The sequence below is a fragment of the Rhinopithecus roxellana genome, chromosome 11 (genome assembly GCF_007565055.1).
Source record: "Rhinopithecus roxellana isolate Shanxi Qingling chromosome 11, ASM756505v1, whole genome shotgun sequence".
Taxonomy (NCBI): domain Eukaryota; kingdom Metazoa; phylum Chordata; class Mammalia; order Primates; family Cercopithecidae; genus Rhinopithecus; species Rhinopithecus roxellana.
This window is the reverse complement of record NC_044559.1, coordinates 23,532,279-23,549,324: the sequence shown is the minus strand read 5'-3', so window position 1 is coordinate 23,549,324 and position 17,046 is coordinate 23,532,279. Positions and strand designations below refer to the sequence as shown.

The 17,046-nt window shown below is 42.0% G+C and overlaps 1 protein-coding gene across 3 annotated transcripts in view; it reads right to left on the bottom strand.

Annotated features, from left to right (window-relative positions):
* The window catches only part of ARMH3 (armadillo like helical domain containing 3), a 224,250-nt gene that overhangs the window by 164,288 nt on the left and 42,916 nt on the right, over positions 1-17,046 (bottom strand). For 2 of the 3 annotated variants that reach the window (XM_010356143.2, XM_030940828.1), the window contains exons 9-15: positions 14,488-14,544; positions 13,355-13,398; positions 11,959-12,019; positions 10,245-10,291; positions 9,644-9,719; positions 6,846-6,939; positions 2,330-2,431 (exon numbers count right to left, since the gene is read on the bottom strand). In XM_010356143.2, coding sequence (XP_010354445.1) covers positions 2,330-2,431; positions 6,846-6,939; positions 9,644-9,719; positions 10,245-10,291; positions 11,959-12,019; positions 13,355-13,398; positions 14,488-14,544 — 481 coding nt within the window. The remainder of the gene's footprint in view (positions 1-2,329; positions 2,432-6,845; positions 6,940-9,643; positions 9,720-10,244; positions 10,292-11,958; positions 12,020-13,354; positions 13,399-14,487; positions 14,545-17,046) is intronic. The other variant, XM_030940827.1, reaches the window with a different exon arrangement.

Below are 17,046 nucleotides of genomic sequence, written 5' to 3'. Positions count from 1 at the left end.
AATTTTTTCATTACAAAAAATGGGGAAGTGGCCGGGCACGGTGACTCAAGCCTGTAATCCCAGCACTTTGGGAGGCCGAGACGGGCGGATCACGAGGTCAGGAGATCCAGACCATCCTGGCTAACACGTTGAAACCCCGTCTCTACTAAAAATACAAAAACTAGCCGGGCGAGGTGGCGGGCGCCTGTAGTCCCAGCTACTTGGGAGGCTGAGGCAGGAGAATGGCGTAAACCCGGGAGGCGGAGCTTGCAGTGAGCTGAGATCCGGCCACTGCACTCCAGTCCGGGCGACAGAGCGAGACTCCGCCTCAAAAAAAAAAAAAAAAAAAAAAAAATGGGGAAAAAAATGCTAGCTTGGTGTCACCACGAAATCAAAGGCTTACTTCCAGGCAATCCTAAAACTGGGATATATTCCACTTATATCAGGTTCCTAGAGTAGTCAAATTTATAGAGGCAGAAAGCAGAATGGTGGCTGCCAGGCCTTGGGGCAAGGGGAAAATGGGGTGTTAGTGTTTAATGGGTACAGAGTTTCCATTTCATAAGATGAAAAAGTTCTGAGGCCAGGTGCGGTGGCTCACACCTGTAATCCCAGTACTTTGGGAGGCCAACGTAGGCAGATGACTTGAGCCCAGTTCAAGACCAGCCTGGCAACATGGCAAAACCCCATATCTACAAAAAATACATACACAAAAAAAAATTATCCAGGTATGGTGGTGCACACCTGTAGTCCCAGCTACTCAGGAGGTTGAGGTGGGAGAACTGCCTGAGCCCAGGAAGTCGAGGCTGCAGTGAGCTGAAATCACACCACTGCACTCCAGCCTGGGTAACAGACTGAGACCCTGCCTTCAAAAAAAAGAAAAAGAAAAAGTTCTAGAGATGGATGATGACGCTTTTTTATTTTTATTTTTTTTAGAGAAGGAGTCTCTCTCTGTCGCCCAGGCTGGAGTGCAGTGGTGCGATCTCGGCTCACTGCAAGCTCCGCCTCCGGGGTTCACGCCATTCTCCTGCCTCAGCCTCCCGAGTAGCTGGGACTACAGGTGGCCACCACTGCGCCCGGCTAATTTTTTTGCTTTTTTTTTTTTTTTTTTAGTAGAGATGGAGTTTCACCACTGTCTCGATCTCCGCCCACCTTGGCCTCCCAAAGTGCTGGGATTACAGGCGTGAGCCACCAGGCCCAGCCTTTTTTTTTTTTTTTTTTTTTTTTTTGGAGATGGAGTCTTGCTCTGTCATGCAAGCTGGAGTGCAGTGGCATGATCTCAACTCTATGCAACTTCCACCTCCCGGGTTCAAGTGATTCTCCTGTCTCAGCCTCCCGAGTAGCTAGGATTATAGGCACAAGCCACCACACCCAGCTAATTTTTGTATTTTTAGTACAGACAAGGTTTTGCCATGTTGGCCAGGCTGGTCATGAACTCCTGGCCTCAAGTGATTCTCCTGCCTCGGCCTCCCAAAGGGCTGGGATTACAGGTATGAGCCACCGCACTCAGCCAGTGATGATGGTTGTATAAAAATATGGAAGTAGGTAATGCAACTAAATAGTACATTTAAATATGGTTAAGATGGTAAATTTTGTTATATATACTTTACACAATAAAAACAAACACACAAAAATTGTGAACACTCACACATATCTGTATAAATAAAAATGCTAAGTAGGGGGAAAAACAAAACTAAGATATTTACTGGACAGAATTTGCTGAGTGTTCTCCCAATCCCTTCCTAGGACAACCACTCCACTACTCTACCACCAAGTAAAAGGTCATAGCAAAATCATAAACAGAGGAAAAACAAGACATCACACAACAAAACCTCAAACTTTTCCAACACTCAATCCTCTCCCACTTCCACTCTTGCATTTCTAGGATGGGTACTGACACTTCTATTTTAAGTGTTTAAGAACACAGTCCCTCTGAATCTCACCTCTTCCTACTGTACTGTATACGACAGTCCTCTAATTCTCACCACGAGCTGATGCTTTCAGTTTCTGTCCTCAAAAGGGAATTCCCTGAAGCGTGTTAATCCCTCCACTTCCCACACATAAGAGTCTGCATCTACTTACCACGATCTGCTAAGAAGATTTGCTAGTTTTCATAGAGACCAATTTTTTTCCTGTTCTATTTTTGAGTACCCCCCTCCAGCTTCAGGTTTTCCCAACACCACCTAATTGCCATCTAGCAGTGAGACATCACTGTTTTCCACCAATGAAGACCAAGTACACAAGGCCCCAAGGGTTCATCTTGTCAAAGATTCAAAATATTAATGTTGCTGTTTGATGCTAGCTGCCTGCCACACCTTCTACTTCCTGAGCCCCCAAAATAGCTATGGCTTACCTTTGGTGTCCTGCATGACAATTGAGCTATACTTTAAAAAGGTTATCAGTAGATTACTGGTCTGTACATCTGCATCCAGTGGGAGTTCCACAGAACTTATAACTGGAATAGAACAGATAAAATGCACTTAGCCTGCAACCTATTCCATCTAACACTTCTACCCACATAGCCAATTTGCCAGCAGGCAAAAAAATCACTAAATAAGCTTTTTCCACAACAGAGGGAGGACCAAGTGCTCATCATAAAACCTTTATCTACTCTTCCTAACCCTGTAGAGCCCCCTTCCTATTCCCCAAATTAAGGCCAGTGACCTGCTCTCCTACCTAGGGCCAGTCTCCAAGAACAGTGCTTTTTCTCCCAACATCCTGGGAAGGGTATGTTACTTCCTGCCCCAAGTACTCCCAAAGAGTTTAAGGCCATTCTTAAAGGTACTTTGATTTCTACCTAAAGGAAAAATCTGTATTGAATATAAATGAGTTTTACTTTGATGGGTCTCCTACTTAAAATCAGTGAAGATTCCTTTCTAACAAGGAGAAATCTTGCTGAATTTTGAGAACAAATCTTTAGGCTGGACGTACCCATGACAGAGAAGGGAAAATATTAAGGCAGAACTATATTCAAATTCTACCACTATTAAGTGATAGAATTTCCTTCCCCCCGAAAGGGAACTGAAAAGGAATAGTAGACTGAAAACAGATGAACAGGCCAAGCACGGTGGCTCACGCCTGTAATCCCAGCACTTTGGGAGGCCGAGTTGGGCAGATCACCTGAGGTCAGGAGTTTGAGGCCAGCCTGGCCAACCTGGTAAAACCCCATCTCTACTAAAAATACAAAAATTAGCTGGGCATTGTGGCCGGTGCCTATAATCCCACCTATTAGGGAGGCTGAGGCAGAAGAATTACTTGAACCTGGGAGGCAGAGGTTACAGTGAGCCAAGATGGTGCCACTGCACTGCACTCCAGCCTGGGTGACACGGCGAGACTCTCTCACAAATAAATACATAAATACAAACAGATGAACATTACTGATTGGAACAGCCTGGGAAATGAGCCACAGTCCCAGTGAACAATAAGGGATAACTGGTCTCTAATGACCAGGGCTTGACCCATACAGAACACAGTTTGTTTTTTGTTTTTCTGTTTTTTTTCTTTTTGAGACAGAGTCTCACTCTGTCGCCCAGGCTGGAGTACAGTGGCGCCATCTCGGCTCACTGCAACCTCTGCCTCCTGGGTTCAAGCAATTCTCCTGCCTCAGCCTCCCAAATAGCTAGGATTACAGGTGCCCGCCACTACGCTCAGCTGATTTTTGTGTTTTAGTAGAGACGGGGTTTCACCATGTTGGCCAGGCTGGTCTTGAACTCCTGACCTCAAGCAATCCACCCACCTTGGGCCTCCCAAAGTGTTGGGATTAAGGCATGAGCTACTGTTCCCAGCCCAGAACACAGTCTTAATGTAGGTTTCCCAAAATTCTAAGACTTTAAATTAGACTCAGACCTCTTGTTAAGCGCTTTTACACTGCCTAAGACATAATATATAAGTTAAAGAAGTCTTATAATGGCCCAGAAAAGCCAGAGAATCTATTTTCTGCTACATTTTCAGCCATGAAGACTCAGTTGACTTTGGAATATTACTCATAATATGTATTCATAACCGTAAGAGCTCCCCCTGGAGTTATTACGATATAAGCAGAGAACGTTTATTAACAGTGAGGAACATTTGCATATTATGAACCCATAATAAACAGCAAGCACAACAAAAAGCCTTATGAAAAGAAATCAGCATGCCCAACCCCTGGCTATTTTCCCAGTTAGGTCTCCAAGAGCTAATACAAGACAAATTTTTATGTTGAAATACTAAAAAGTTTTAATTCATGTTATGGGTTAACGACCCAAGAATGTCATTTCAAACCACGGCCTATTTTGAAGCTCAGAACCCATAATCATCCCTTTGTCCAATACAAGGAGGCACCTAACTGTTAAGTGGGACTTTTTTCCTGCTCATACGCAGCAATTACTGGAAAACTATGTTACATAATATGTAAAAATATAGAAGTATATGTATTTTTAGTTTACCAGAAAGTCCTCTCATGCCAAGGCTGAGTTGTCAAATGCAAAGTCTGAGCTGAGAGCAAATGTTATAGCTAAACTGCTGGCTTTTAAAAATATGGCTCCAGTGACATACCTTTAAATATAACTGGGCTACTGAACACCACTATAATTAAGATCCAAAAATTAAAAACAAGGTTGTAATACTTAGGAACCCTATGAAGGAAATGAGTTAGGAGACAGGGAAAAGAACAAATAGAACAGAGACAGAATAAAATCCCTCACAAATTAAAATCTTCTTCCTAAGGAAGAGTCATTCCTTGATCTTTGGCTTCATAATTCTTCCCAGCAGCTTTTGTCAAGGGAGACAGTCATTTGAAAGTGGGCTGACTTGATCTTCCCACTAGAAAAAATAAAAGCTCACTGGTTGTAGGTAAGTAAGCACAAATCCTGCCATTGCATAATCAAGTGTGTGGGTGGAAGTGTTCACAATGAACAGTTTGAAAGGCAGTTCTCTGAAGCATCCAAACTCCAACATCACATGGAACTCATATATATATATATATATAGCTTTCGATATCCATGGTAACCGGGCAGGCTTCATTCTTAAAGAGAAAGTACAGTATTTCCATTGGGTTATTCGGTGGCCTGAATAAACAGAGACAAGTAGGCAATCCTTACTACTTGCTCCTTCTCAGTAAGATATTTTGGGGCTGGGCATGGTGGCTCATGCGTGTAATGCCAGCACTTTGGGAGCCCAAGGCAGGCGGATCACCTGAGGTCAGGAGTTCAAGACCAGCCTGGCCAACACGGTAAAACCCCATCTCTACTAAAAATACAAATATTGGCCAGGTGTGGTGGCTCATGCCTGTAATCCTAGCACTTTGGGAGGCCAAGGCAGATGGATCACGAGGTCAGGAGATTGAGATCATCCTGGCTAACACTGTGAAACCCCATCTCTACTAAAAATACAAAATAGTAGCCCATCTCTACTAAAAATACAAAATATAGTAGTGGCATGCACCTGTAGTCCCAGGGAGGCTGAGACAGGACCTCACTTGAACCCGGCAGGTGGAGGCTGCAGTAAGCTGAGATCATGCCACTACACTCCAGCCTGGGCAACAGAGTGAGACTCCATTTCAAAAATAAATAAATAAATAAATATAAAAACACAAAAATTAGCCAGGTATTGTGCTGCATGCCTGTAATCTCAGCTACTCAGGAGGCTGATGCATGAGAATCACTTGAATCTGGGAGGCAGAGGTTGCAGTGAGCCAAGATCACACCACCACACTCTAGCCTAAATGACAGAGTAAGACTCTGTCTCAAAAAAAAAAAAAAAAAGATATTTTGGGATTTGGCTTTCAATTCTAAACAGATCCAATTTGCTACCAAACATATGACTAACAATGGCACCTCCCTGTCATAGTTCTGTACTCTTTATACTGCCTGGAAATGTTACTGCCACAGGTAGTATATGAAAACTTAAAGGAGAGAAAGAATAAAGAAGGTCATTTCACATACAAACAGTGGGGAGGCAAAAAGAAAGGATCAAAGTTGGATTGTCTATACTTCTTTACCCAAAATAAGTTCAATCTTTGAGCTACAACATCAAGTATTAACATAGATTGTTTTTAGGTTACAATATTCCACCAAACACACTCAGCCTATAACAGACCTCCAAGTTTTTGGCAAAAATTCACAATTTCTTTTCTGTCCTTTTTCTTAGGTTCCAGCCATAAGATTTATGAAGGGGAAATTTTCACTGTTGTTGTTTTGAGGGAGAGAGATCTTACATATCCACCAAACTCCCAATTATAATATACTCAAAGCCTGTCATTTCCAACTGCAAGTGGCTGATAGACACATACAGTGAGTGAATGCCAGGTTCCATTCTCATTCATTTATTCAACAAATATTTATTAAGCAAGTACCATGCTGGGCACTACGCTGGGCATATAGTAGTAAACAAAATAGATAAGATCCTGCTCACATGTTTGGGTTATCAGTCTCCACTATCACTGATCTTAGGCAAACTGCTTCATTTCTCTGGCCTCAATTCCCTCACTGATCAAATGGTAACATCAGATAACATTACTATTTTACATTCATTTCAGTGCTTTATAATCACAAAGTGGCATTTTTCACAAAATATCTCATCTGAGCCTCACAAGGACCCTGAGATGTGGCAGGACAGGCATTACTGACCTTTCAGGTCTAACACTCCATGCCTCTACAACTACTCCCTGAGGAGGAAAAGCTAGAGTTATGTAAGCTTATTTTACAGAGAAAATCACTTGACTGTCTTTTTCCAAAGTTTTCTTTGGAAATTTAGGAGGCCTGAAGGATAGCACTACAGACAAATTTAGTGGAAAAAATTAACAACTACGTTCTTTGTTCAGCACAGTTATGCTCGCTCTGAGAGATCTAAGATCATATTAATCAAGAAAAGCAAAGTGGTGGTGGGCTCACCATCAGAGGAAGGTGGTGTAGTCCCAAGTGGTGTGACTGGGGTTGCAGGAGCAGGACTGACAGGGGTCGTCACCAAGCCCATTTCTGGATGGCTCTGAAAAAGATACACAGATGTGTAAGAAAACAGAAAATCCAGTTCTGCCTGAGTATCAAGTGCCTAATACCAATAAGGACTGGTATTCCAGACCTTATAATTTTTTTTTGAGACAGCATCTTGCTATGTTGTCCAAGCTGGTCTCAAAATCCTAGGCTCAAGTGCTCTCTTGCCTCAGTCTCCTGAGTAGGTGGGACTACAGATGTATGCCACTGTGCCCCTAGTCTCATAATTAGAAAGCTCACTGAGGCTGGGCACGGTGGATCACATCTACAATCCCAGCACTTTGGGAGGCCGAGGCGGGCAGATCACGAGGTCAGCAGATCGAAACCATCCTGGCCAACACGGTGAAACTCCATCTCTACTAAAATACAAACAATTAGCTGGGCATGGTGGTGCATGCCTGTAGTCCCAGCTACTCGGAAGGCCGAGGCAGGGGAATCATTTGACTCCAGGAGGCAGAGGTTGCAGTGAGGCGACATCACGCCACTGCACTCTAGCCTGGTGACACAGCAAGACTCTGTCTCAAAAAAAAAAAAAAAAAGAAAGAAAGCTCACTGAGAAGGGACTACTTCTGTATTTAGCTCCCATGAGTACTTGATTACAGTTGATGCTTGCTAATCTCTAATAAGCTCTGTGTGCTAATTTATCTTAAGCAACTAGGTTTCCATTACGTAAGTTTTTCTTTGGCACCACAGAAATTTAAAAAAAAAAAAACTGGGGTAAACAAATATACAGGATTACTCTACAAGAGAGCAGAGAACATTTGCAATCCCATCCAGACCTGGGATCTCATCAGATCAACTGAAAACACATCAATAGGCTATTCTGATAACCACATAATTGACTAGTAGATGTAGATGAGTCAAGGGGATACCAGGTACTATAAAAAGAACTATTCAGCTGGGTGCAGCGGCTCACACCTGTAATCCTAGTACTTTTGGGAGACCGAGCCAGGTGGATCACGAGGTCAGGAGATTGAGACCATCCTGGCTAACACGGTGAAACTCTGTCTCTACTAAAAATACAAAAAAAAAAAAAAAAATTAGCCAGGTGTGGTGGCGGGCACCTGTAGTCCCAGCTTCTCGGGAGGCTAAGGCAGGAGAATGGCGTGAACCTGGGAGGCGGAGCTTGCAATGAGCTGAGATCGCGCCACTGCACTCCAGCTTGGACGACAGAGTAAGACTCTGTCTCCAAAAAAAAAAAAAAAAAAAAAGAGCTATTCAGATGCGGCCTTCCTGTTCCACAACAAACAAAAGTGTGTGTGCCTTCACTGGGAGGCAAAGACATGGTGAGACACCCAGTAGGGACCAAAACAGATAACTCTTCCGTCCCTGACCTTTCTTAGCCATTCCTCCCACATCAGCTCTTGAGAATTAAGCCGAGTGACAGCTGTTTTTAACTTCCCTTTTTTTCCCTAACAGCTTTACCAGCACTTTACCTTCCTCACCTCTTCCTTTAAAATCAGTTACAGGATTTGGAAAGCAGATAAGAGACAGAGTGAAAATAATAACTAAAGTCTCTATGTTATCAGTCATGAAAACTCATAAGTATTCTATGAAGCAGATCTCAAACTAGCATGATGCTTTTTAAGCATGACTTTTTGTGTTAAAATTCAAATCAAAGGATTCCATATACATCTACCCTTTGAGAAAAAGCATAAGCAAACTTTCCCTTAAAAGAACTCTACATACATATTTTAAACAGTCTGGCTTTAAGATAAAAACACTTTATCAATTTTTTAAAAGGGCTTTCATGGACAGCTCTTGAGTTCTCGGTCTACTTTAGTCCTCTTCTATGCCAATTACTGCGGCTATCCCTCAGGCATGTGATCCATCGTTCAGTATTCTGGGGGGTTTTTTGCTTTTTATTTTGTTTTGTTGTCTATTTATTTATTTTTCCTTGAGACAGAGTCTCACTCTGTCGCCCAGGCTAGAGTGCAATGGTGCGATCTTGGCTCACTGCAAGCTCTGCCTCCCAGGTTCACGCCATTCTCCTGCCTCAGCCTCCCAAGCAGCTGGGACTACAGGCACCCACCACCACGCCCGGCTAATTTTGTGTATGTGTGTATTTTTAGTAGAGACAGAGTTTTACCATGTTAGCCAGGATGGTCTCAATCTCCTGACCTTGTGATCCACCCACCCCAGCCTCCCAAAGTGCTGGGATTACAGACGTGAACCACAGCACAGGGTCCAGCACTCAGTATTCTATGACTTCCTTTCAATGTATGTAAACCACATTATCTGTTAACAGCTAACTTTAACCTGGCCAAGATATTTTTTATTTTTTTCCTCTGAAAATTGGTGACATAATAAGATGAGTGGCTTGGCCTATTTTATCTCCAGTTGTAATTCCACAGTGGTGTGGAAAGCAGAAAGCCCAATATAAAAATCCACATAGCAGATAATACCAGGGATTTCTAGTGAGCAAAATGAAGTCATCACAACTCATTTGGATTAACAGGATCAGTAAACTGTCCAAAAAAACTAACTTTGCACGTTATTAGACTCATTTCAGCACTGGATGGAAACATACATATTTGAGGACAGCACGAAACAAAGGCAACTGATTCAACCCTTGTTACTACCACTTACCAATGCAAAGCAGGGTTTAAACAAGTACAGCCAGACATGCTTTTCAATGGAATGAATCGGTATGAAACTTAGGGAGAAAAAAAAACACTGAGATTTTTAATGTAACCAACCTGAGCTAATACTGTGATGAAGTTGCGATTTAAATGAACAGCTTCATAAAGTGCCAGAAGAATGGCCTCATTGGTTCTAAAGAGAAAGAGAACAAATTGGAGTGGCTTTTATACTGGGGGAGTTAAAACAATATAACCATGAAGATAAGATTGGATTGCACCCCAGCACCTCATTATCAATTCCTTTGCATTTCTAAAGTTCCCCTTTACTCGCCATTTGGGCATATGCAAAAGTGTATAGGCAGGAGTCAGGGCCTTCACTTTAATTCCTTAGGACCAGTTCTCATCTACTTCATTATCTTCCCTCTGTTTTTCCACCTCAACCCAGTTAAGTCCTCAACTGGCTCAGACACCCATCACTCTTTTGTTTCATTGCAGAGATAGGCTGGCAACAGTTGTCAGCTTATTGTCGCTCAATACATATGAAAAACAGAAATGTCTAAGGGTCCATTATTGTTCAAAACCCATGAAACATTGGAAAATCACCAAAAAAGCATGATTCTGTACAAGATTAACAAGAGGTTACACTGCACATTCTCATATCCAGCAGGACAGCCCACACTAAAGTCCCAGTCACTGTACAAGAATGTCAGGCACTTACTGTACTGAGATTTTCTCATGGGCATCTGCTATGAACATGCTGCCCACCTGTGGAAGAAAAGGGGAATTGCAGACTTATAGCAGGAGGATATAAGAGGAGCTTTGTGCCTAAGAAGCCTTTTATCAGTGAAAGAAACAAGCTGCTTCCAGCTGGGGAGAACTTGGAACTCCGGGCCATAAGTCACACACACCAAAACCAGCCCACTTTGAAAATCTTAAAAGACTCATAAGTAATAAATGAAATAATGAGAATCCTACTAAATCATCTTGTCTTAAAAAGGGCCTTAAAGAAAAAGCCTAGTACTTTTGTCCAACTCTCCTTTTCAGTGTGTAAGTTTAGTCACTCTGACAGTTAACCTGCACATCCTCATCACTCTGTATCTTTCCTAGAAGTTGCTTATTTGAAGTCAGAAACTAACTTAGGAAAAACTTCACAAAAGCAGGCTGACTTCAGCCAACATACAGCTATCTTTGGGAACAATATTTGGGTTTCAGACCAAAGCTGTCTATATGAGATCCACTCTCCATTTTTCAGATAACAAAATCTTTAGTTTGTGTCCTAGTCAGAGCAAGTGAATAAGTAAATGGAGTAGGCTGCCTCTAATGTATATGGTATCTCCCCCTAAAAAATACCTCTTCCACTTCCTTAATTATGCTTGAAACTATACACAAACCTATGTTGCTAGAGCTTCATATGTTTGGTACAAAACTTTCTGAAAACTTGACGGAAGGCAGAGATGTCTGGGAGCAGTATAATTGTATCTAATTCATTTAATCAAACGCCAATACAAAACTCATACTTCTCTAGCCCCTGAGAGAGTTCACTCATTTATATTTTGGAGTTAAAGCATTTATCAGGCCCCTTCCTGAGAACAGGCTGAGAAGGCAGAAGGAATAATTCATAAGCAGTGGGGGGAAGAAAATTGCAGAAGTGGAGGAGGACAGGGGGCAACTGCTTCTTGCAATTAACCAAAAAATTGTCTTGCCCTAGAACTGATTACTTGGATAATAATGCCCAGAAGATAGACTTTCTGAATCTGCCTAGATTCTAGAATCTCCTAGATTTCTCTCTTCAAAATCAGTCCCAGATTATCTGGTACCAAATGCCAAGAAACCTTGCCCTGGAGTCTTATAAACTGGACCAACAACTTCCCCAAAATTCAGACCTCTACGCCCAAACCCTAAGCTATTAGAAGAGTGGCTCAGATCTACTGCACAATCGCTCAACCCTGGGACCAGCTACGAGGACGAAACAGCCATGGCAGACAGCAAAGGTGCATTCAGGGGAGGACTCAGATCCAAACCCTACTATACTGTGTTCCACAAGGTCAGTGCCCAAACGGAGCCAACTCTTCAGGAAGCAAATTCTGGCTTAACGTGTACCTTTACTTTAGCCTTTAAAAAATTAATTAATTAATTAACTAATGTGGAAAAACGAAGTACCAGAGAAACCAAAGCTCTCCTTTCCCCTATCTCACTTGGTTTTGAATCTCACTAAAGGTACATCAAAAGTGGGGATTATAAAAAAAAAAAAAGAAAGAAAGAAACTCACTAAAGGAAATACACTCCCCAAGAAAATCTGCTCTGAGCAGCCTCTCTCGTCATCATGCCATCACTTCAAATATCTGAACTTCGAAGCCCAATTTGTCCACCCCTGCAGACCACACTGTTTCTGTTTTTTTTTTTTCAGGAGAAAAAAAAAAAGCAGGACTTACCATATTTGTTAAAGCAGAGAAGAAACCACTTTGGTGTTCTTCTTCCTTGTCTTTATACTGCCTAAACAAAAAGAACTAAATTCAACTTTAGATTATTTATCAAGTATGTCTTTGTCTTTGGCATTTGGGGTAATCAGGGCAAAGTCTCCCTCTCTTTTTTTGGACACAGAGTCTCACTCTGTTGCCCAGGCTGGAGTGCAGTGGCGCAATCTCGGCTCACTACAAGCTCCGCCTCCCAGGTTCACGCCATTCTCCTGCCTCAGCCTCCCGCATCCAGCGCCCGCCACCACACCTGGCTAATTTTTTGTATTTTTAGTAGAGACAGGGTTTCACCGTGTTAGCCCGAATGGTCTCAATCTCCTGACCTCGTGATCCACCTGCCTCGGCCTCCCAAAGTGCTGGGATTACAGGAGTGAGCCACCGCACCCGGCCAGGGTGGAACACTCTTAATATTCTCTGACTCCAGAAAACTAAAGCATTATGACAATCAAGCATTACGACAATCCCTGTAAGCTAAAAGGCATCTGTCTGCTCTTGAGATAGTGTGTACGAAAATGCCTGGTTACTTTGGGAGAGACTTAGACTTAGAAAGCAGGCTGCAAAAGTGCCCTAACATATAGCTGATCCAGTTATTTCTTAAACAATCTATTACTTGAAAAGTGTGACAGTAAAATTACTTTAGGGCTAGAACACTGAAAATCTTGTTTCTTTTTAAAGGAGGAGGAAGGAAATCAGTAAACTAAACTCTCTGCAGAGATGGGACAGATTTGAAGTTCTGATATCCAACTGTGTGTAAGAAAAGTCTAGAGAGGAGCATGAAAGATCCTGCCTGGCCCTTGCCAGGATTAGGGATACTTCTGGTTTCCATTCACTAATGCCAGATCCTTCCAGCAAAAGGGAAAGCAAGCATTGATGAAGGGAGCCCCCAGGAGAAAGAGGGACTCTGGGAAGTTGAGGTTCATTCCCAATAAAAAAGAAACATCTGTCAAACTAGGGCTTAATATACTTTCTCCTTTTATATATTTTTTAAGATAACAAAAAAGCAGTCTCCACAGCCTTTTTTATATATTTGTATGCTACACTGGACTAAATGGAAGTGCCCACTTGTGGCTGGAAGACTAGTTAAAATGCTCTGTAATAAAATACCAAGAGTTGCAAAGGAATGTGCCTAATTGCCTTAAGAGACACTAACCTAGTGGCTACTTTTCCCCTGGTGTTAAAAACAATCCCTGCTAAGGCCATCAAGCAAAGCTAGAGCAAATACATCTGCCAGGGCCTGTACCTCTGAATACTCTTAGACTAGGTAAGGGAATTTCACCCAAGAACTCTAACAAAATTTGAACAACCAATGCAAATGAAAATCAGACCCCCTTCCACTCTGGAAAGGTGGACTTACCTGTTGTACTCAGATAAAGCCTGAGCAATTACAAGCCCCATTCCCTAGAAGGGAAAAGATAGCATAGGTGAAATAAGACAGCAGCCTTTGAGGGTTGGTGACGATGTTAGAACTAGGTCAGAAAGAACACTAATTAGCCCAAGAAGTCCTGCCTGAATGTTGGCGACAAGGACAGAAATTCTGAAAGGCACTGTCAAAGCATCAAAAGGAAGTTCTTTGGGAAGATTTTTCTTATCTAATTATCTTAATGTTCCCAGGTACAATTAAAATGGATTATCAAGCAGTGAAACAGACCAGGGCCCAGATTGTTGACAATTTCACTGGGATCATTTTCACTCTGAAAGACAAGATCCAGTTAGAATCTTCAAACAAAAAGCCCTCAAATGTCTCCAAAACAGCCATAGCAAAGTGACAATGAGTCCATGCTAAACGAAGGTGCACATAGATAAGCCACTTTCTTTCAAGTCACAGGAATGTAAAGGGAAGTAGCATCCAATACATGTTAAAGTGACTTATCAACTTCCCCCAGAACCTGTGATGCATAACACAAAGATCAATTAAGGCCACAGCATGAATCATGTGTGTACTTTTTTCATAAAGGAAATTGGAAAGAAGGAATAGGGTAGGATGGAAAGGGAATAAAGCAAGACACATGGTCATCTTCTTCCTCCCTATATTCAGAGATCAGATATTATTTCCCAAACTTTCAAGGATATATATAGTAGATACAGATCATCCCCATGTTTCAGCTTCACCAAGTCAGGCTATAAATACTATCTGGTTAGTTCTAAAAGAAGGAATCTCCCATCATTTAGTCATCTAAGCTTTCTTATTCTTGAATGTGTAATTTATTAACTTTGTAGGATAATCAACTTCAGCACACTATAACATGAAACATAACCACTTCATCACGATTAGCAAGCAAATGTCCCCTCAAATCTTCCTTCCATGATAATAAGTCAGAAGACAGTAAAACGGTAGCACTGATGCACTAGAAAGAAATATTAATTCCCTCTCTATAACCAGATGAAATTGACAGAACAGCCCTCTGCTCTCTGTTCTAAATGTACTTTCCACTGAAAGTAATGCCACTGAATGCAAATAAGACAAAACACAAGGATCCAGATACTCACATTGAGTGTGGCCTCATCATCCACGATAGATAGCTTCACAATATAAGGATTCACAGACTGTTAAATAAGAGAAGAGACTCCAGGTAAGTCTGACCTAGTTAAGAAAACCTGTTAGCTATCTTTAAAGTGTTAACAAAAATGCTCTATAAGGCCCTCTACAGTGATGCTCCTGATACACAGTCCCAATCCACATTGCCTGCTGACTCCTCCCATTTCCAGTTAATTTCTCAGTGTGTCTGGGCATTCATCAAGTGTACACACAAATACACATACACACCTCAGTTCTGTTCTACCTGTATTTTCCCTTAGGCTGAATCAGTGCAGGCCCTATGTCCACCACTTCTACCATCTTCCCCTCTTACTTGCATCTAAAAAGTAAGTGAATGCTCCACAACACTCACTTTGTCCTACCCTACCAATAATTTACTAAGTCCATAGGGATAGCCATCTTTTGGGGAACATAAAAGCTTGCCATAAGGCACATATTTATAAGTTGCTAACTTATATTTTCATCCCAAAGGCTCCCTAACCATTTCACAAACTATATGCAAGGACTGATTCACCCACTCGTAAAACAAAGCCACCTTGGGGTGGAAGGTGGCAGCTGCTTAACAGCCAGAGAGGCCGTTTATGGAGATCTGATACCGAAATAACGCTGCAGGGAGAACTGAAAAAAAGGATGTAAATACCCAAACAACAATCTGGTCAGGACACTCGGATTTAATGATTGTCCCATCACTTAGAGCACTGGAAGAGTTCTCGGGTTTTTCCAACCCAATCTCAGTTGGGCAGCATAAGAAAATGGTCATATATTTAAACTCATAAAGCAATTGGATCATCTCCTACAAAGGGGATGAGAACCAATGACTTTTCCTTACACATATAGGACATGAGGAAAGATTTCATATAGATCAGGCACCAATTCTAATCCAAGAGAAGCAAGGAACAATAGTTCTCAGACTGGCAGTTTCTACAGCTACCAAAAAAACTCATTACTGAGAAACTTGAAAACTCAACTGAAAGGCTCATTCCCCACACAGACCTATTCAACTGAGCTTCTGAGAGCATCTTTCGCATGTCAACTGGGAAGAGAGAAAGAGACAGCTTTGCTTTCTTAACAGCCCAAATGTTTATAAGGTTTACTGCAACACAACTTAAGGTGTAAAACCCACTCCATTTGTTACTTGATCTGACAGAAGGAAGGCTCTCAACACTTCTTCCTATAACCAACAGTCAAATTCTGCTGATTCTACAGACCTCAGGGAAGTTCCCATGCAAGTGGGTCCTCAGAAAAGAAAATCAAGCAAAAGGGGCTGACTTAGATATGCTGCCATGATGACAGTAGTACTAAAAAGAGCAGACCACTATTTCTTGGCATAATTTTTGAAAGTTCTAATCACTCATCTTCCCAAAAGAAGACTGTTTTAGGTTTTAGTTTTTTGTTTTTTTTTTGTTTTTGTTTTGAGACGGAGTTTCACTCTTGTTGCCCAGGCTGGAATGCAATGGCACGATCTTGGCTTATCACAACCTCCGCCTCCCAGGTTCAAGTGATTCTCCTGCCTTAGCCTCCCAAGTAGCTAGGACTACAGGCACATGCCACCACACCCGGCTAAGTTTGTATTTTTAGTAGAGACAGGGTTTCTCCATGTTGGTCAGGCTGGTCTCAAACTCCTGACCTCAGGTGATCCACCTGCCTCGGCCTCCCAAAGTGCTGGGATTACAGGCGTGAGCCACTGCACCCAGCCTGTTTTAGGTTTTAATTGGGGTCATCTGATTTCCAAGCAAACATTTGCATTCTAGTTCTTCTGCTTATTAATTGTGACAAATTAGGCATATAAAGCTAAGTTTCTATTTCCTCATCTGTAAAATGAGGATACAAGTTGAGTATCTCATCTAAAATGCTTTAGGGCTGGACACGGTGGCTCATGCCTGTAATCCTAACACTTTGGGAGGCCAAGGTGGGAGGATCACTTGAGGCCAGGAGTTCAAGACCAGCTTGGGCAACATGGCAAAACTCTATCTCTACAAAAAATTTAAAAAGTTAGCCGGGCATAGTGGCACATGCCTGTAGTCCCAGCTACTCAGAAGGATGAAGTGTGAGAATCACTTGAGTCCAGGAGATCAAGGCTGCAGTAAGCTGTGATCACATCCTTGCACTCTAGCCTGGGTGACAGAGTGAGACCCTGTCTTGATCAATCAATCAAACAAACATTTGGGATAGAAGTACTTAGGATTTTGGATTTTTTTAACATGTTGGAATATGTGCATTATACTTACCTGGTAAGCATCCCTAATCCAAAAATCTGAAATGCTCCAATGAGCGTTTCCTTTGAGTGTCATGTTGGTATTCAAAAAGTTTCAGATTTGGGGCATTTTGAATTTCAGACTTTCAGATTAGAGATGGCAACCTGTATTTTCTTCTCCTGGGGTTGCTGTAAGGCTTAAATGAAGTAAGACACATCAAATCCTTAGCACAATAGCTGGCACACGCTAAAGGCTTAATATTTGGTACAGGTAGCTGTATTTTTTCTCCTTTTACATTATTATCACATTCAAAGG